This window comes from Lepidochelys kempii, chromosome 3 (assembly GCF_965140265.1).
Source record: "Lepidochelys kempii isolate rLepKem1 chromosome 3, rLepKem1.hap2, whole genome shotgun sequence".
NCBI classification, from domain to species: Eukaryota; Metazoa; Chordata; order Testudines; family Cheloniidae; genus Lepidochelys; species Lepidochelys kempii.
Window position 1 is genome coordinate 59708098 of NC_133258.1, and position 20134 is coordinate 59728231.

Genomic DNA, 20134 nt, shown 5'->3' on the forward strand with positions numbered 1-20134 from the left:
AAGAGCTCTGCCCCACTTGGTTCCTCCAGCAGTTGCACCAGGAAATTGTCCCCTACACTTTCCAAAAACTTCCTGTATTGTCTGTGCACCGCTGTATTGCTCTCCCAGCAGATATCAGGGTGATTGAAGTCTCCCATGTGAACCAGGTCCTGCGATCTAGTAACTTCCGTTAGTTGCCAGAAGAAAGCCTCGTCCACCTCATCCCCCTGGTTCGGTGGTCTGTAGTAGACTCCCACCCCGACATTACCCTTGTTGCTCACACTTATTCTAAATTTAATCCAGAGACTCTCTCAGGTTTTTCTGCAGTTTCATACCGGAGTTCTGAGCAGTCATACTGCTCTCTTACATACAGTGCAACTCCCCCACCTTTTCTGCCCTGCCTGTCCTTCCTGAACAGTTTATATCCATCCATGACATTACTCCAGTCATGTGAGTTATCCACCAAGTCTGTTATTCCAATCACATCATAATTCCTTGGCTGTGCCTGGACTTTCAGTTCTCCCTGCTTGTTTCCCAGGCTTCTTGCATTTGTGTATAGGCACATGAGATAACTCGCTTATAGTCCCTCTTTCTCAGTATGAGGCAGGAGCCCTCCCCTCTCGCGCTCTCCTGCTGGTGCTTCCTCCCGGTATCGCACGTCCCCACTTACCTCAGGGCTTTGGTCTCCTTCCCCCGGTGAACCTAGTTTAAAGCCCTCCTCACTAGGTTAGCCAGCCTGCTTGCGAAGATGCTCTTCCCTCTCTTTGTTAGGTGGAGCCTGTCTCTGCCCAGCACTCATCTTTCTTGGAACACCATCCCATGGTCAAAGAATCCAAAGCCTTCTCTCCGACACCTCCTGCGTAGCCATTCGTTGACTTCCACAATTGGACAGTCTCTACCCAGGCTTTTTCCTTCCACGGTGAGGATGGATGAGAATACCACTTGCACCTCAAACTCCTTTATCCTTCTTCCCAGAGCCACGTAGTCTGCAGTGATCCGCTCAAGGTCATTCTTGGCAGTATCATTGGTGCCCACGTAGAGAAGCAGGAAGGGTTAGCGATCCAAGGGCTTGATGAGTCTCGGCAGTCTCTCCGTCACATCCTGAATCCTAGCTCCTGGCAAGCAGCAGACTTCTCGGTTTTCCAGATCAGGGTGGCAGATAGATGACTCAGTTCCCCTGAGGAGAGATTCCCCGACCACCACCACCCATCTCCTTCTCTTGGACAGTGCATCTCATGGACAGTGCATCTCATGCCTTCCAGTCAGCAGAGTCTCCTTCTGTTCCCTTCCCTCAGATGTATCATCTAGTCCACTCTCCGCATTAGTACCTGTGGAGAGAATATGAAAATAGTTGCTTACCTGTATCGGCATTGCTGGTATATGGACGCTCCCCTTTCTTCTTCTGGAGGTCACATGCTGCCAAATTTCTTCACCGTCCTGTCCCCGCTGCGCAGCCTGCTCTGAATCTTCAGAATGTTTTGTCCGTAGAAGCATATCCTGACATCTGTCCAGGAAATCTTCAGTATTGTGTATTGTGGTAGTGCCTAGTGACCTAGACCAGGTCGGGGTCCCATTATAGTAGGCAATTTATGATTGATTTATACATTTGTAGTCTCAATTGCAAAGATCTTACAGTCTAAAGAACAAGGTGTCAAATCTGGTTGACGCTAACATACAGGCAGGGGAGAGAAGAATGTTCTAATGTAAATTACTTTTGTGTGCAGGGTATATGTATAGTAAGTCGCTTCGTGTTAGCAATTATAGGAATCTGAACCATCTCCCCAGCCATTAGCAGATATTTGTTAATGGTTATTGCATAGTGTCAGTCTAAACAAAGAATTAGTACTGCTTTCTCCTCTTGTAGCAGGGTCCCCTCCCCCTCACCATCTCTTTTTCCCCCATGTCATTCAGGGGTCAACATATTAAAATCTTTTGAGAGGATGGACAGAACTGAGATAGGGAGAATGTAGGGTATTGTTATGACGGAAGGTGTAATGGTTGCCATCAACAGATTCTTTGATATGTAGACAATTCTAGACCTGGTTGAAGCTGCTGGGTCTGTTAACCAGATATGGCTTGCATTTTCACCAAAATCAATAGGATTCTGTCCATTAAGGCCAGGAACATTCTCTGAAATTTTGGAATTGTGTTGTTCAATAGTTACTGTGTTACATCCAAATGGAGAAATGTCAGCTATTTATGTCTAGGACTTCACTTTGCTCGGCCAATAAAATATAGCTGTAAAGTGGAAAGCTATGTAATATAGCTCAAGTTCACTCCTTTAAAGAACTGTACCATTTTGGTGTGGTCTCACACCCTTTTCTAGGAGCTACCAGGTGATCACAGTTCACGTGTACCTTTATTCCCTCCTTCATTTTAAAACTCCCCTTCCTTAGAGTAGGGGTTCTCAACCTTTTTCTTTCCGAGGTCCCCTGAACACACTATAAAAACATGCAGCCCACGTGGGTTATAGTATATAGTATACACATGAACTGTGATTACCTGGTAGCTGCAACAATTGTTTTCTGTATATAAAATCCAGGGCCGGTGTTAGGAGGTAGCAAGCAGGGCAGATGCCCGGAGCCACACAATGTGGGGTGCCCACAATGCTCAGTTGCTCATGCTTCAGCTCCAGCATCCATGGGGCAGCACTGTGCAGAGCCTGTGCAGAGGCGGCAAGGAGGCTCTGGCAAGTCTAATGCCATCTCTGCTTGGTGGACCCCCTGAACTTATTCACTGCCCCCAGGGGGCTGCGGACCCCCGTTTGAGAACCACTGCCTTAGAGGACATGGGCAGAGCACATTTCAGAGGTCTATGCTAAGCACATTTCATAGGTTCATTTTAAAATTTGCAATACTGCAGGCAGAGACAACTGTAATTACCCTGGGAATCTTTTCTTCCATGGAATAAAGAATGGATTAGAATAAATTTATATGTGTCTTTGCATTAAGCTTAATGGCTTTCCTGCCTAGTGACAATAGAGACTTTTAATTTTGAAACGGAAATCACCACCTATGTTGTTTTTGAATCTGAAACTTATTAAAAATTCCTTTGGCTGCAGCAAACGAATTGTCAATTCTCATTAAAACTAAAATGAAAAGTTGCAAAGGGCATCTTCATATAGGCTTTAATGAAATTTTGGTTTTTTCCCTAGAGTCAGAAAGTGATTCCCGAGAGATTAATTTAAAAACTTCTGAACTTACCAAATGTGAGTGGTGTGGTGTCCGAAAGTTACCAGTAGTGTTTCTGCAAACAGTACCTGCTGCCTGTCTTAGCCTGAGATCCCAACTGAAGATGAGTAGGGAGAAGGATAATGTCTGGTATGACTGTAAAGGAGTGAGTAAGTAAACCAAGTTTGTCTATTACTGTATCTTAAATTGTGTTTTTAATATTTGGGTCATCTTGTAAGTGCTTTAAAAAAGTGAGACTAATATCACTGGCTAGAGTGATATATGGTTTAGTCAGACACTGTCGCCTTCCTGTGCATCTCTGACTGGACAACTTAAAACAGCCCATCAACATTCTTTTCTCCCACTCACCCCACGTACATATTATTGTTAATATGTTGTCAGGTTAGTAAAATTAGTTCTTTATCAGTAATCCGGGTGAAACACAGGTGAGTAAATTTTTTTTTATCTGGGGTGTTAAATTGTCATGACAAGATCATCTTGTAATTTCACTGTTACCCCCCCTTTCTACAGCAGGACCTCTGCTTGAATAGAAACAGTAACAAATTATACCACGTTCTTATGGTAATCTTGTGATGTGATCAAATATTTACTGGCAAGTCAAGAGCTATTTTATTTTATATTAGATTTAAGCTGAATTTCATTTTAGAGTTCCTGACTTTAAAGCATAGCATATTAATCTACTGTACTTTTCTATCTAGTATGCAGTCCATCACTCTTACATAGATGTGTTTTAAGATTTTGTGTGTGTGTGTGTGTGTGTGTGTGTATGTCTGTACTGAATTTAAGCAACACACAAGTTATGCTTTACTTATGCTGTTAGACTGAAGGAAGATTGCCTTCAGCCACATAACAGAAATATCCAAAACACAGAATCTAGTAGTGATGGGGGACTTTAACTACTCAGACAACTGTTGGAAAAGTAATTGTGCAAAACACAAAATTTCCAATAAGTTCTTGGAATGTATTGCGGGCGATTTTTTGTTTCAGAAAGTGGACATAGCAACCAGGAGGACAGCCATTTTAGACTTGATTCTGACCATCAGGGAGGAATTGATAGCAAATCTGAAGATGGAAGGTAATTTTGATGAGTCATCATGAAATGACAGCTCTTCAAGTGGTGTCCTAAGTGTTCCACTTCAGGTGTACATGTGCCCTACACACCGTCGATTGGGGGTTTTTGTTAGCATCATCTGTTCGGCCTGTGCATGCTTCATGCCTCGAACTGAGGCTATTTAGGGCTGCAAAAGTGGACCTCCCTCTGTTCCTTCACACCAGCCTTGGCCTGAGGCAGAGCATTTAGTGTGTCTGCCTTGAGCATATCTCTGTTAAAAGGGTGTTCTCCACCTCCCTCTCTCTCTTCTCCCTGCCCTCCCCAGTGCCTAGTTAGTTTGCTAGTTAGATTATCTTAGTTTAGTAGGTGAAAGAGTTTTGTTCCTCTCCCTTTCCTCTGGGGAGGCTTGCCCAGCTTACCACGGTTCAAACACTGACAACCGGGAAGTGGCCGTCCCGGTTAGCCACTCCAAGTACATTTGCTGCCGTGGAAAGTCGGACATCTCTCAAATGTAACTTCCGTCTGGTGCTTAAATCCAGGGCAAGGAAGAACTGGGAGATTAAATCAAGGATGCTAATGATGGAAAGTTCCCTTCTTCAGAGCCACCCTGCTTCAGAGCCACTGTTTATGGGTATCAAGCGCTTCTTGTTACTGTGACCTAAGTTTCCCCTAAACTGCGTGGCTGCGCAGCCGCCTATTAAGCTCCATGCAGGGGCTTAGGGCTGCGGTGGGGAGAGGTGCCGCTCCCCGCTGGCCCCAGTGCAGACCTGCCCCCAACTTGCCAGGGGAGAGGAGCCCTTCCCTTGGCCCGGCCCAGGCCTGCTGGAGCTGCCAGGGAGAGGAGCCCCTCCCCTGGCCCATGCCTGCCGGAGCAGCCGGAGAGAGGGGCGGGGGGGGGCCTCTCTCCCCCCCATCACAGTCCTGGGGCAGCCTGCACCCCAAGCCCCTCGACCTCAGCCTCATACCACAGCCCACACACCCAACCCTCTGTCCCAGCCCTGAGCCCCAGCCCCACCCCAGAGCCCTCTTCCCGCATCCCCACACCCAACCCTCTGCCCCAGCCTGAGCCCCCTCCCACACTCCGAACCCCTCGGCCCCTCCCCCACCACCTGAATTTTATATGCACCAATATGAAGGTGATATCTCATATCACCTCCATATTGGTGCACATAACAAAATTCATTCCATACATAGACATAAAAAATTAGAGGGAACACTGCCTGAGACCCGCTCCATCTACCTGTGCTACCGCCCTATTCACCACCCTGTTTGGTAGGGGCTCCTCCAGTGGACAGTGTTGAGGATGATGATGGAGATATCCCTTCAGTCTCTTTCATCTCGGTGCAGGGCTCTCCTAAATGTCCATACAGAAACCCACTCTTGGAGGGAATGAGGAATTTCAAGGAAGACATCACAGATGGTGAGAACAGCCTTGGATGCCATTTCTCCTGTATGCCCCCCCCCCCCCCCCACCAACACACAAACGCAGTGGCCATACTGGGAGCCCTATGAGGAATACCAACAATTTTCCAAGGCCCTGAGTATCTTCCACTCAGATGAGAGAGGGATACATTCACTTCCACCCCAGCTCATTCGTCAGGAGGAGACATTTGAGAAGCAGGAAGCCATGGTAAATAAGGAGGCTATCCCTCAAACTACCATATCCACTTTGTCTCCAGATTAGGCAGTTATGCCTTTACCACTGTCAATGGCTGATGATGTCCAGCGATTTCAGGACGTCATAAAAGGGGTGACAGAAATCACTGCAGAAGAAGTCAAGAAAATCACTGGAAGAGGTCAAGGAATCACAATGTAAGTTGCTGGACATTCTGCAGAATTGACCACTGACCAGAATTGCATTACCTGTCAGTGAAGCACTTTTTGATCTGGTGAGGACTGTTTGGCAGACCCCAGCTACAGTACTATCAACATGCAAACGACAGATAACAAATATTTCCCCACCAATGACTCCAAATTTTTATTCTTACCTTTCCCCACTCCAAACTCTCCAGTGGTGGATGTTGTGAATGAATAGGGGAAACACCACTACAATAAGTCAAGCCCTTTTTTTTGATGGAAGCCCTCACATCTGCAATCCTGCAATTTTGAATTGAAATTTTCAGGTGTTCATGGCAAAATATAATTACACAAACTACATGAAATTTACTGCTTTTATCGAGCACCTTCTATCTGAGCAAAGAGCAACATCAGACCATCATTGCAAAGACACAATCACTGGCCAGGATATCCCTTCAAGCCTTGCTAGATGTGGCAGACACAGTGGCCTGTTCCCTCTTTGGTGGTAGTTGTCGTGTATCCTCGCTTCAACTGTCCAGCTTTCCCAGAGAGGTCCAAAGCACTGCAGAGGACCTCCCTTTGATGGTCTGAAGTTGTTTTCAGAGGTTACAGATGAGTCCCTGCACAGTTTGAAAGACTCCAGGACCATTTAGCAATCTCGCGGAATTTACACCCCCTACAAACAAAAGAAAATGTAGTGGGTCACAGACTGCCCAGAGAGCCCATCCTATCCAATTATTTGAGTTCCAGATACTGATTGAACCCCCTCTCGCCCACGTCCCCACCAGAATTCCGAGCAATTCTCCACCTCAGTGCATGATTACTTGATGGTGTGTGGGGCCAGAGGCTACCTGTTCTACCAAGTACAACAGATGGTGTTAAACAGTAGGAAGGAATATACCTGAAACACATACTTGCAAAAGCAGAAAAGATTTAGCCCATTGTGTAAACTCTGACTTGCAACCGAATCTGCTGCACTCTTGGTTATCTTGGTACCTGTTGAAACTGAAGAAAATAGGATTACCAGCCAGCTCGGTCAAGGTTCATTTGGCCACCTTAACAGCCTTTTGTTTCCCAGTGGAAGGGTTCAGTGTTTGCTCACCCAACAACCTTAAGGTTTGTCAAGGTGTGGGGAACCTTTTCCTTCAAGTGAAAGACCCCACTCCGGCTTGGGATCTCAATCTAGTTCTTACGCACCTCACACCACCTCCCTCTGGTGACCTTCTCCTTACCTAACCCGTTAGTGAAAACCACCTTCTTGGTAGCCATTACATCAGCCCAAAGAGTTGGAGACGGTTCGGCTTTAATGGTAGACAGTCCTTTCACAGTATTCAAGGACAAGATTACATAGAATTGTTGGACCAGAAGGAACCTCGAGAGGTCAACTTCAGTCCCCTGCACTCATGGCAGGACTAAGCATTATCTGGACCATCCCTGACAAGTGTGTCTCTAACCTGCTCTTAAAAATATCCAGTGATGGAGATTCCACAGCCTTCCTAGGCAATTTATTCTAGTGCTTAACCACCCTGACAGTTAGTAAGCTTTTCCTAATGTCCAACCTAAACTGCCATTGCTGCAATTTAAGCCTCCTTCTTGTAACAACCTTTTCTGTACTTGAAAACGGTTATCATGCCCCTCTGTCTTCTCTTCTCCAGACTAAACAAACCCAGTTTTTTCAATCGTCCCCCACAGGTCATGTTTTCTAGACCTTTAATCACTTCTGTTGCATTTCTCTGGACCTTCTCCAATTTGTCTACATCTTCCTTGAAATGTGGCACCCAGAACTGGACACAATACTCCAGTTGAGGCCTTATCAGCTTGTAGTAGAGCTTGCTTACAATACTTCTGCTAGTGCATCCCAGAGTGATGTTTTCTTTTTTTACCACAGTGTTACACTGTTGACTCATATTTAGCTTGTGATCCACTATGACTTGCCAGATCCCTTTCCGCAGTACTCCCTTCCTAGGCAATCATTTCCCATTTTGTATGTGTGCAGCTGATTGTTCCTTCCTAAATGGAATACTTTGCATTTGTTCTTATTTAATTTCATCCTATTTAGTTCATACCATTTCTCCAGTTTGTCTAGATCATTTTGAATTTTAATCCTAACTTCCAAAGCATTTGCGACCTCTCCCAGCTTGGTATCATCTGCAAACTTTATAACTGTACTCTCTCTGTCATTATCTAAATCGTTGATGAAGATATTGAACAGAACTGGTCCCTGTGGGACTCCACTCAATGTTTTTCCAGATTGATTGACTGTGAACTGCTGATAATTGCTCTCTGGGAACAGTTTTCCAACCAGTTATGCACCCACCTTATAGTAGCTGCAACCTAGATGGATTTCCCTAGTTTGTTTATGAGAAGATCATGCGAGACAACATCAAAAGTCTTACTAAAGCCATGATATCACATCTACCGCTTTCCCCCTATCCCCAAGGCTTGTTACCCCATCAAAAAAAGCTATTAGGTTGGTTTGACATGATTTGTTCTTGACAAATCCGTGCTGACTGTTACTCATCACCTTATTATCTTCCAGGTGTTTGCAAATTGATTGCTTAATTATTTACTCCATTATCTTTCCAGGTACTGAAGGTAAGCTCACTGGTCCTTATGTCCACACTCCTAAATTCCTACCTAATGTGTCATCCGAGTTTTATCTTAATCATTTGCTGGTTTTGTTTGTTTGTTTTTTATATACCTTCTCCAAGCACTGTGTCTTTGGTCCATGCTTTTAGATCTGATGCAGCAGTTGGCAATGCAGTTCTGTCTTCAGTTCTGGACCCGATTCTGAAGCTCCTTGCTCACTGTGAGGTTACTGTTCTAGAGTCACATGAAGTGGAGCACCACTAGAGACTACTGGAGGAAGAAAAGGTTACTCACCCTGTGCAGTAATTGAGGTTCTTCAAGATGTGTCCCCCACCCTACTTTACCTCTGTGTCAAGAGTTTCCTTTGTGGGACTCCATATAGTCTTGGTGTATGTGTGGGCTGAACAGAAACTGCTAACAAAAATCTCTGATTAAAGGTGTGTGAGGTGCATTTAAAACTGAAGCCGGGCACCTATAGGGACATACTTCTCAAAGAACCACAGTTGCTGCACAGGGTGAGTAACCTTTTCATTTCATGATTCTAAGGAAAGGAAGGAATGAGAACAGAATAAGGACAATGGAATTAAAAAAAGAAAGAGAAAAAAAGCAGACTTGAACAAACTGAGAGTTCTGGTAGGTAAGTTCCCATGGGAAGAAAATCTAAGGGGAAAAATTGTTTAGGAGAGTTGGCAGTTTATCAAGGAAACAATATTTAAGACAAAATTGTAGTCTATTCCAATGCAAAGGAAAGATAGGAGGAATAGTAAGAGGTCAATGTGGCTCCATCAGGAGTGTTTTAATGACCTGAAAATCAAAAAGGAATCCTACAAAATGTGGAAACATGGACAAATTGTGATGGATGCGTACAAAGGAATAGTAAAAACCTATAGGGACAAAATCAGAAAGACTAAGGCACGTAGCAAGGGACATAAAAGGCAATAAGAAGAGGTTCTTTAAATTCATTAAGAGCAAGGGAAAGATCAAGGAACACGTAGGTTGTCTACTTACAGGGGAAGAAGAGCTAATGACTGATGACATCAAGAAGGCTGAGGTGTTCAGTGCCTATTTTGCTTCAGTCTTCACTAAAAAGGTTAATAGTGACCTATTCAACACAATATTAACCACAAGGGAGAAGGCAAGTTAAGCCAAAATAGAGAGGTTAAAAGAATATTTAGGCAAGTTAGATGTATTCAAGTCAGCAGATCTAAGGTGTTTAAGGAACTAGCTAAAGCATTCTCAGAACTGTTAGCAATTACCTTTGAGAACTCATGGAGGATAAGTGAGGTCCCAGAGTACTGGAGAAGGGTAGACATAGTATCTTTAAAAAGGGGAACAAATGACATTCTGATAAGCAAACTAGGGAAATGTAGTCTAGTTAAATTGTTACTAGGTGGGTGCACAACTGGTTGGAAGACTGTACTCAAAGAGTAGTTCTCAATGATTCACTGTTGGACTGAGAGGTCCTATTTGGTGGAATCCTGCGGGGGGTCGGTCTTGGGTCGGGTATTATTCAATATTTTCATTAATGATTTGGATAATGGCATGAAGAACATGCTTAAAATTTGTGGTTGACACCAAGCTGGGATGTTGCAAGCAGCTTGGAGGACAGGATTAGAATTCAAAACGATCTTGACAAATTGGAGAATTGGTCTGAAATCAAGATGAAATATAAAGTACTTCATTTAGGATGGAAAAACCATGTGCACAACTACAAAACGGGGAATGACTGGCTAGGTGGTAGTGCTACTGAAAAGGACTTGGGCGTTACAATGGATCTTAAATTCAAATATATGAAGGGCTGTTTATAAAAAGGATGGTGATCAATTGTTCTCCATGTCTAGGAGGTAGTCATGCTTAATCTACAGCAAGGGAGATTTAGATTATATATTAGAAAAAGCTTTCTAACCATAAAGGTAGTTAAGCTCTGGAATAGGCTACCGCGGGAGGTTGTGGGATCCTCCTCATGAGAGGTTTTTAATAACAGGTTGGACAAACACATGTCAGGGGGGTGGTCTAGCTGTACTCAGTTCTACTCCAAAACAGGTGGCTGGAGTTGATGACCTCTCAAGGTCCCTTCCTGCCCTATGTTTCTATGATTACGCAAGAATTGCCTTCAACTACCACGGAAGTATGCATATTCAGTAAAAATAAAATAAATAAAACAGTTATTAAAAATTTGTTCTAAAATAAATTTTAAATGCTTTTTCCCTCAGACCAAGGTCACAGGCTGGTTTTCAGCCTAGTGCTTTATCATCATTATTGTTTGTATTGTGGTAAGTGCAGTTTCTGTTTGCCTACTGAGCAGTGAAATGGATTTTTAGTGTTTCCTCTCAACTGGTGACTAACAGTCCCCTTTCCAGTCCCATTTCCATAAAAACTGAAAATTTGTGGCAACAGGAAGCATCTATTTTGGTTTTTGAACAAGTCAATATTTTAAACCCTTTCCTTGTTCAGTATAATGTGGAAATGGAGACTGGAAACCAGTAGCTGAGAATTAGCTTGTCAGAAGATTTCTATTTTCATGGCAGAAAAGATCTGATCAGAGAAAATAAGTATTTCCTTTATGAAATTGCAAGCACAGGTCTTCACAATTGGAGTTGTATACCAAGCCAGGCAGACGTAGAATCATTAAAAGTAGTTAGGTATTTGAGAGTTGTTTGCCTTTATGCATATGCCTAAAAAGCACTGAAATCCCATTTTTAAAAGAAGGTACATCTCTCCCTTTCGGCTACCTCAAATCCTGTTGGTGGTGGGTTTACAAAGAACTGCTGATAGCTTATCAGATTTAAAGTTATTTTTTTAATTTAATAATTAGTTCAGTTTAGTTCTTAAAGTTATGAGTTTAGTCTGGTATGCTACCAGCCAACTCTCCCCCATAAGTATAAACCTATACTTATTTCTGAGAACCTCTTCCACTAGCCCAAGGGCTATTGGTACATGCTGGAGCGTGCAAGCAACACAGAATAGTACCAGCAAGTAGCAGTGGAAGCTGTTTAAACTTAGTCTTGCAGCAGATCCCACCCCTGCATCAGCCAGTCTCCTCCATCAGTATCTCAGGGCAAGGAGGTGAGCAATCAGGCAGTGACACCACTTAATGTTGCAGTGTTTTGGGGGTAGGGTTAGCAAGATGGATATGAACCATCTGTCCTAATTGTCTCCCTTATTCTCACCCTGAGGAGCTAGGAAATGTTGTATGTCAGCTGCTGAGCAAAGTCAGGGTGTAGAATGCTGCAGTCTGGTCAGAAGCTGTAGTGGTTCATCTCTGGGAGTAGATCTGGAAGCTTGACATAACTACTGTTAACGTTCAGAATGTATGCATTTAAGTTCATGACTACAAAAGGATGAATGTGTGGGGACAGTTTATTTTGAGAATTCTTACTGTTACGTAACAAGGTCTTTTTAAAAAAAAAAAAATTAATTCCCATGCAGTTTGTTTCCATGGAAACAGCTTGGGAAAGGTAAACAATGATCCATAGCTATCAACTGTGAACAGAAATTCTCATAGGTTACTTTTGCTGCTGAAAGTGCTGGCTTGTAAAACTATCTAGAATTTAATCTCATATTTAGTGTCTATATCTCTACATAGTTCTTAAGTCTGTAATATAAAATAAATAATAGTAGGTTAAAACCTACTTTTCTTTCTTGACCATTTCAGCCTCCCACTCAGCGATGAGCCTATTGATTTCCCACAGGGCATATTAGACAGATTCCTAACATCTGGAGTTACTCTGGATCTGCACAGTTTGAGCCCTTGTTAACCAAAGAACTTTTTTAATAATCACTTTATTTTTAAGAAGATTGAAAACATATAAGTGGAGAAGCATGATTTGAAAAGTGTTTCTTAAAAGTTAGGGATGATCAATTCAGGTACCACAGAGAGATGTGCTTCAGAAACAGCTTGGATAAATCACATGTTGCGTAGCAAATTTGGGTTTACAAGTGAATTACCAAGGTGTTTTCTAATGAGTGACATGTGCTTATCATAAACTTCTTCGTATGTTTGTACATTGTTTATCTATTATATTACAAATTGTTACATAAATGCACTTTTAAAAAATTGAAAGGGCATCCAGACATGTAATATCAGTAGCTCTTAACCACCTCAGTCGTTAGCCCAAACAATACCACCAAAACTTATTTAACATCTCCTGCTACTTGAAAATCCAGTAGCAACAGAGGAACCAACAAGACTCCCCTGGTCGCAAACATTAGAAATGAATGAGTCAACGCTCCACTTTTATGGGATGCTGATACGTCCACTATTTTTGCTGGTTGGTTTGAGCATTCTTTGAACATCATCTCAATCTTATTTGGCTTATATAGTATACATCAGATTGCTGCTAAATCATACTGAACAGTTTACTAGCAAATTTTAAAACTCCCCAAAAATATTCTCTGTTTCAGGGTGTGTCAACACTGGGGGAGGTGGGAAAAACCACACAGCAGGGAGTCTCAGAGCCCAAATCAACTGACTTGGGCTCATGCTACAGGGCTAAAAATAGCAGTGTAGATGTTCCCGGCTGGGCTCCAAGACCCAACCCCCATTATGGGGTTGCAGAGCCCAGATTCCATTCTGAGCAAGAATCTCTGCCTCATAGTGCGAGCACCACAAGACACAGTCAGTTGACTGGGGCTCTGGGACTTGCTTCCGCAGGATTTTGTGTGGGTGGTGTGTATGGGTTTTTTTTTTTAGTTTTTTCAGTGTAGTTATATCATTAGTGCACAGCCAATCTATGAAACTCATTACCACAAAAAATTCACTCATTCACTTTCATTCTGGGCCCTCATGTTCTTTTCATGAGGGAAAGAATGAAAAGAGATGCCTGATTGGCTAATGATTGAAGGGCTGGAAAAAATGCCTGACAGTGAGAGGTTGAAGGAGTTCAATCTGTTAAATTTATCAAAAAGATCAGAGGTGACTTGGTATTTACACACTGTTATCTTCATGGGAAGAAAACACTGGGTACTAAGGCCTCTTTCTTTCAGCAAAGAAAGGTATAGTAGGAACCAATGGCTGGAAGTTAAAGCCAGACAGATTCAAATTAGAAATATGGCACAGATTTTTGATAGGGGTGACTAACCGTTGGAACTCCTGCCAAGGGAAATGGTGAATTCTCCATCTCTTGATGTCTTTCAATCAAGAATAGATGCCTATCTAAAAAATATGCTTTAGTCAGGCACAATTTATTGGACTCTGTGCTGGGGTAACTGGATGAAATGCTATGGTCTGTGTTTATGCAGGAGTTAAGAATAGATTGTCTAATGGTCCCTTTTGGCCTTAAAATATGAAACTTTGAAAAAACAATCTTGGATCTACTTTCATACTCCTTTTCTCTGAGTTAGATAGTGACTAGCTAGGCAGGGCCATCCTTACCCATACGCAAACTATGCAGCTGCTGAGCCGTCCAGGAAACCTGCCCCTGCTCTCGCCCCGTGCCCACTCCACCCCTTCTCCATAGTCCCCACCCCTCCTCTTTCCACCCCTGCTCCTCCCCAGCCCTGCTCCCACTCCATCCCTTCCCCAGAGCTATGTCCAGGGGGACTGCAGCAGGGGTCAGGCATGCCCTGCACTTACCGGGTGGCGAGAAGTGAAGTGACCTGGCCCCAGCCCACTCCACATCACCAGTGTATGCTGAGGAGCAGTTTCTCCCTGCCCCCCAAGCCTGCTCCTGCCCCACACAGGCCTTGGACGCAGCTCCCCCATCCACCCCCACCACAGGGGGAGCTGCTTAGGGCACCACAATGTCTAGGGACGGTCCTGTAACTAGGGTTACCGTAATGTTCAACAGGACAGACTCCTAAATGTTTGGCTCCTCCCAATGTGGCTGCAGCTACTCCAGATTTCTAGAAGCAGGAGAGAGCATGGAGAGTCGTTCCCAGATGCTCTTTCTAACACAGAAATTTAATCTGGCATCATCTAGGTACCTTTTTCCTTTGCAGCCATGTCTGTTTGCGGGCGGGTGGTGGGGAGAGACAGGGTGGATGTTTTAAATGTCACACAGTAATAGATGAGCTGGCACATTGGTACAGCTCGTAAGAGAAGGCAGATGGATTTATTAGTTATTAATAAAGAAATTACAAAATCAACAAATTGTGAAATCAAAGTATGTGGTAAACTTTAGCTCAAGTTAGTTTACTTGCATGTTGCATTCTTAACCCTAATACTTTTGGTTCTTTGTCAATTTAGATCAGGGGTCTCAAACACATGGGCTGCATGTGGCCCGTGGTGTTATTTTCTGCGACCCACCAGTTTCCCGCAGCACCCCCAACTCTGCCAGTTCCCAGCCAATGGGAGCTTCGGGGGAGGTACCTGGAGGAGCTGTAGCTCACAAAAGCTTATGCTCCAATAAATTTGTTAGTCTTTAAGGTTCCACAAGTACTCCTTTTCTTTTTGCGGATACAGACTGACACAGCTGCTGCTCTGAAACAGACCCCTGTGCCCCTCCTCCCCCAGGTCCCGGCTGTTTCCCGGCGTGCACCGGGCCGGACCTGCCCCCCGAACCCTTCCTGCAGCCAAACCCCCTGCCCCGAGCCCCCTTCTGCACTCCACGCCCCCTCCTGCACCCTGACCCTAAGCCCCTGCAGCATCCCTGCTGCACCAGCCCCCTGCCCTGAGCCCCCTGTCGCACCCCGCACGTCTCTTGCACCCCATCCTCCTGCCCTGGGCCCCCTGCTGCACCCCTCCTGTACCCCAACCTTCTGCCCTGAGCCCCTGCCCCACCCTGCCCTTAGCCCCCTGACGCAGCCCACACTCCCTCTTGCACCCCAACCCCCTGCTTTGAGCCCCCTGATGCACCCTGCACCCCCTGGGAGCAGGAAGGGAGCGGAGTTGGGGTTGGGATTTTGGGGAAGGGGTTGGAATGGAGCAGGGAAGGGGTGAGAAGAGGCAGGGCAGGAGCGGGGCCTCATGGAAGGGGTGGAGTGGTCAGTGGTGTGGCCCTTGGGCCAATGTACTAGTCCTCATGTGGCCCTCGTGGTCATTTGAGTTTGAGACCCCTGATTTAGATTATAAACCTAATTTAGCTTGTGAACATTTTAGAACAGGGGGACTTGCTTATTCTAGGTCTATAAAAGTGTGCACGCATACATACATATATACATCCTGGGTTATGACTCTCCTCTTATACCAGATATATATTGGTGTAACTCCACTGATTTCAGTGGCACTGCTGTTCATGAATACTGGTGTTGATATGGGAACAATTAAGCCCCCTGTCTCCAGATATAAAACGATAGAGTATAAATTAGCTGTTACCACTCAAGAAAGAAATCTTGGAGTCATTGTGAATAGTTCTTTGAAAACATCCACACAGTGTGCTGTGGCAGTCAAAAAAGCGAACAGAATGCTGGGAATAATTACGAAAGGGATAGATAATAGGACAGAAAATATCATATTGCCTCTATATAAATCCATGGTATACCCACATCTTGAATACTGTGTCCAGGTGTGGTTGCCCCATCTCAAAAAAGATATATTGGAATTGGAAAAGGTTCAGAAAAGGGCAACAAAAATGATTAGGGGGTATGGAACGGCTTCCATATGAGAAGAGATTTATAAGACTGGGACTTTTCAACTTGGAAAAGAGATGGCTAAGGGGAGATATGATTGAGGTCTATAAAATCATGACTGGGTCACCAAATGAAATTAATAGGCAGCAGGTTTAAAACAAATAAAAGGAAGTATTTCTTCATACAACGCACAATCAACCTGTGGAACTTCTTGCCAGAGAATGTTGTGAAGGCCAAAAGCATAACGGGGTTCAAAAAAGAACCGGATAAATTCATGGAGGATAGGTCCATCTATGGCTATTAGCCAGGGTGGGTAGGAATGGTGTCCCTAGCCTTGGTTTGCCAGAAGCTAGGAATGAGCGACTGGGGAAGGGTCACTTGATGATTACCTGTTCTGTTCATTCCTTCTGGGACACCTGGCATTGGCCGCTGTTGGAAGACCGGATACTGGGCTAGATGGACCTTTGGTCTGACCCAGTAGGGCCATTCTTATGTTCTTTTTATACCGATATGAAATTTTACTGAAATTACAAGACAGCAGGTATAATACGAAGAAAAGAAAGTGTGAGTGACTTGATAATTTCATTGGCTTTTTAAGTGAGGTCCAAGTTACAGAGAAGATACTGCTTTTTAAAGTATGTTAGGATCTCTGATTCTGTGTCTTTTTATAAATATTTGTATCAGGTGTGATTCTCCACTTTTCCAAATGATAATGGTAGTATTTTGCAATACTTTGCACAGGTTTAAATGGCTAGACAAAATGTAAGACGTGGGTGAATAAACTGATTATAGTGTTTTGTTTTAAATCCTCCAAAAAATACTCCATGTACATTTTTATGGCCAGGAAGCAATTATTACACTTTCTGTTTTCTTTAAGAGTATTTCTTCCTCCCCCCAGTACACATGGTTTTATGCTGTTGTTCTTATGAGATATTTTTAGAGTGAGAAATCTATTTGTTTGTATTTCAGATTATCTGTATTTAGGATAACTTTACCATACTAAACAAACTTAGGCCAAATTTTTCAAATCTAGATGCATGTCTTTATGCATTAATTTTTAACCTTGTAAATCATATGTGCCTGATATTTCAGAATAGATAAGAACACACAATACTCATGGGATTTGTGGAGGTTCGGCACCTCTGAAAATCAGGCTTCACTTTGAGAATCCAAGTTGTAAAATTTTGATGTTACTGTTTTAATGCATTTGTTTTGACTGAAGGCTGTTTAACATCAATAACTTTCAAACAGGAAAATCCGATAGATTTTTATGCATTTTTAAGTAAATTGTCAATTGTGTGTCTGTTTTTTCCTTAGATCCAGAAGAACAGTACATTGTTCTGATTTTTGAGACTGGTCTTGATGCTCATGGAAATACAATATTTGAAAAAATTGTTGCTGAGATTGGTATCAGGAATAACATTTCTGATTTCTTTGTGAAAATTCCATTTGAAGAAGCCAATGGTAGGCTTGTGGCCTTTACAAAATCCTTGGAAGACAACTCCAAAGGAAGCACTTCTTCTCATAAAGAAAACAAAATTAAAAATGTAAATATATTTTGTTCTGGACCAAAGCTTTACTCTGAGTTGTGATGTCATTTTGATTTACAAATACTATGCTTAGACTGTGCTGTTTCACTCGGAGCAATTGTCTTTTAGTATATATTTTTTCGTCTTTCTAGATTTTAGTTCAAATATTTCATTTTTGCAGAATTTTAGCTAAATGTGTAACATTAGTACAATTCCAGAAGAGGGAAATTATTTTGCTTCACTGTAGTTAAATGTAATTAGTGTTTTCTTTTCACCAAATTTAACTTCCTAAGAGCTTGCAGAATTTTGAGCTATCACTTTAGTTTGTCTGCCAGTCAGACTGACATATAAGTACCATAATTGAATTAAAACTATTTTTCTTCCCTTTGTTATGTTAAATAGTTCTTTTAGACCATGGTACTAATGATATTACCACCCTGTCAGTAAAATGCCTCTGCTTAGCCTCTCAAAGCATTTTTTTAAAAACAATGGAACATGTCTCCTTGGGGGAATTTATAAGGATTTAATCATTTAATTTTATAAACTTTGAGTGTACATTTGGAATAAATATTATATTCATTTTTATAAGGTTGTCTCTGAATCCAAAATGCAGCTGCGAAATGCACCTCCATTTCAATTTTTTGATGATGATGATGAAATTGGAGAGCCACAGACAGTCTTTATTGGTCCTATAGAAAAGTAAGATGTCTTTCTGTGTTTTTGCAATGCTTTGCTACTTTCTGTGGAGTTTCATATTTATTATTTAATGTATTTTTCTTTGCAGGTTGATAGTTTATCCACCTCCTCCTGCTAAAGGTGGTATTTCTGTGACCAATGAAGACCTCCATTGCCTAAATGAAGGAGAATTTTTAAATGATGTTATTATTGATTTTTATTTAAAGTAAGTTTTTTGTTACTTCAAGCTGTTTTTTAGCATCTCTTCGCTATGGCTCTTGAAACGTGTTTACACCAAAGCTCTGTAGGTCAATTAGCATGACTTGGTTTCAAGCCATTTACGTCTGCCAGATTTAAAAATTGAATTGTTATTTTGTTAAAAGGTTTTTAATCTTACGGTTTATGTCCTGTCTGACACTTTTTCAATTTGAAAACAAGATTCTGCAAAGCTTCTCAATAACAGGAATAATAGTGATAACTAAATAGGGAAGAAATATAACCTTAGTTTGACCTTCCTCTCTTTAAGGTGAATGAACATGTTCAGGTTTCAGAGTAGCAGCCGTGTTAGGCTGTATTCGCAAAAAGAAAAGGAGTACTTGTGGCACCTTAGAGACTAACCAATTTATTTGAGCATAAGCTTTCGTGAGCTCTACAGCTCACTTCGTGGTTGCATCCGATGAAGTGAGCTGTAGCTCACGAAAGCTTATGCTCAAATAAATTGGTTAGTCTCTAAGATGCCACAAGTACTCCTTTTCTTTAAACATGTTCAGAATTTTTGTATGCACTAGACCTGAATTTAATTATTTTGATTTATAGAATTTGCTAATCAAAAGCCTTTTAGCAGTCCCTTAGAATGCGATTTTTAAAAATGCCAGTTTTCAACCTATAGTATTAAATGACATAATCATGTGGTTGAGGTTTGGTGCCTAATATGTTGGAGAGGGATGGGTGGGGGTGTGTGTGTGTATAAATTCAATATATTTATTAAAATATTTTTTAGAAGAAAAGAGAAGACTGAGAGCCTCAGTTTTAGAATTTTAATTACTCTTTCTTTTGTAACCGAGCTTTGAGGTTGCTATTTTTTATTTGTATACTGTGTCAATGACCCATTAACAAACAAGTTTAAATCTTCTACGTGGTTTGATAACAAAAGAAATTAAACAGAAACCCATAATAAAGGACCATCTCAAACCCACAAGTAATGAAATTTCTTGAGCAAAAATGTTGCCTCGAATTGTGGGTAGCATAGCATTTGTTAGTTTCAGTCTAGTTAGTTAACTGAGCCATGACGCTTTTGTAGTTCATTCCAATTTAATGAGGGGCATCTGAAACCTTTTGGGTGGGCGCTGCTGTCTGGTCAATATGGCCACTATGTGGCAGACTTTGCCAGCTAGTTGAGTAACACAGAGCTTTACATAAAACAACTGCAGGCATTTTAAAAAAATATTAAAAATAGGATATTTTTCCTAAAACAGGTATTTGGTCCTAGAAAAACTGAAAAAAGAAGATGCTGACAGAATTCATGTGTTCAGTTCGTTTTTCTATAAACGCCTTAATCAAAGAGAGAGAAGAAATCTTCATGAAACTGCAAATCTCTCGTAAGTGTGATGTATTAAGTGCTAAACACAATGAAGGCCATTAGAATAGAGACATTACACAAAACCCATAGAAACAATATATGGAATTGTATTTTAGCTGCTGATTCTAGTTAAAATCTTGGAAGTCTTATCCCAAGAATTATAAATGTAGAATATGCACTACAAATCTTTAGAAATTTTTTCTGCTAGTGCTAATATCATGAAAATATCCCAAAA

The 20134-nt window shown here is 42.2% G+C and overlaps 1 protein-coding gene across 12 annotated transcripts in view; it reads left to right on the top strand.

Moving 5' to 3' along the window:
• The window catches only part of SENP6 (SUMO specific peptidase 6), a 158857-nt gene that overhangs the window by 107746 nt on the left and 30977 nt on the right, over positions 1-20134 (top strand). For all 12 annotated transcript variants that reach the window (XM_073336489.1, XM_073336496.1, XM_073336486.1 and 9 more), the window contains 5 exons: positions 3134-3319; positions 17434-17663; positions 18235-18344; positions 18430-18546; positions 19796-19918. In XM_073336489.1, coding sequence (XP_073192590.1) covers positions 3134-3319; positions 17434-17663; positions 18235-18344; positions 18430-18546; positions 19796-19918 — 766 coding nt within the window. The remainder of the gene's footprint in view (positions 1-3133; positions 3320-17433; positions 17664-18234; positions 18345-18429; positions 18547-19795; positions 19919-20134) is intronic.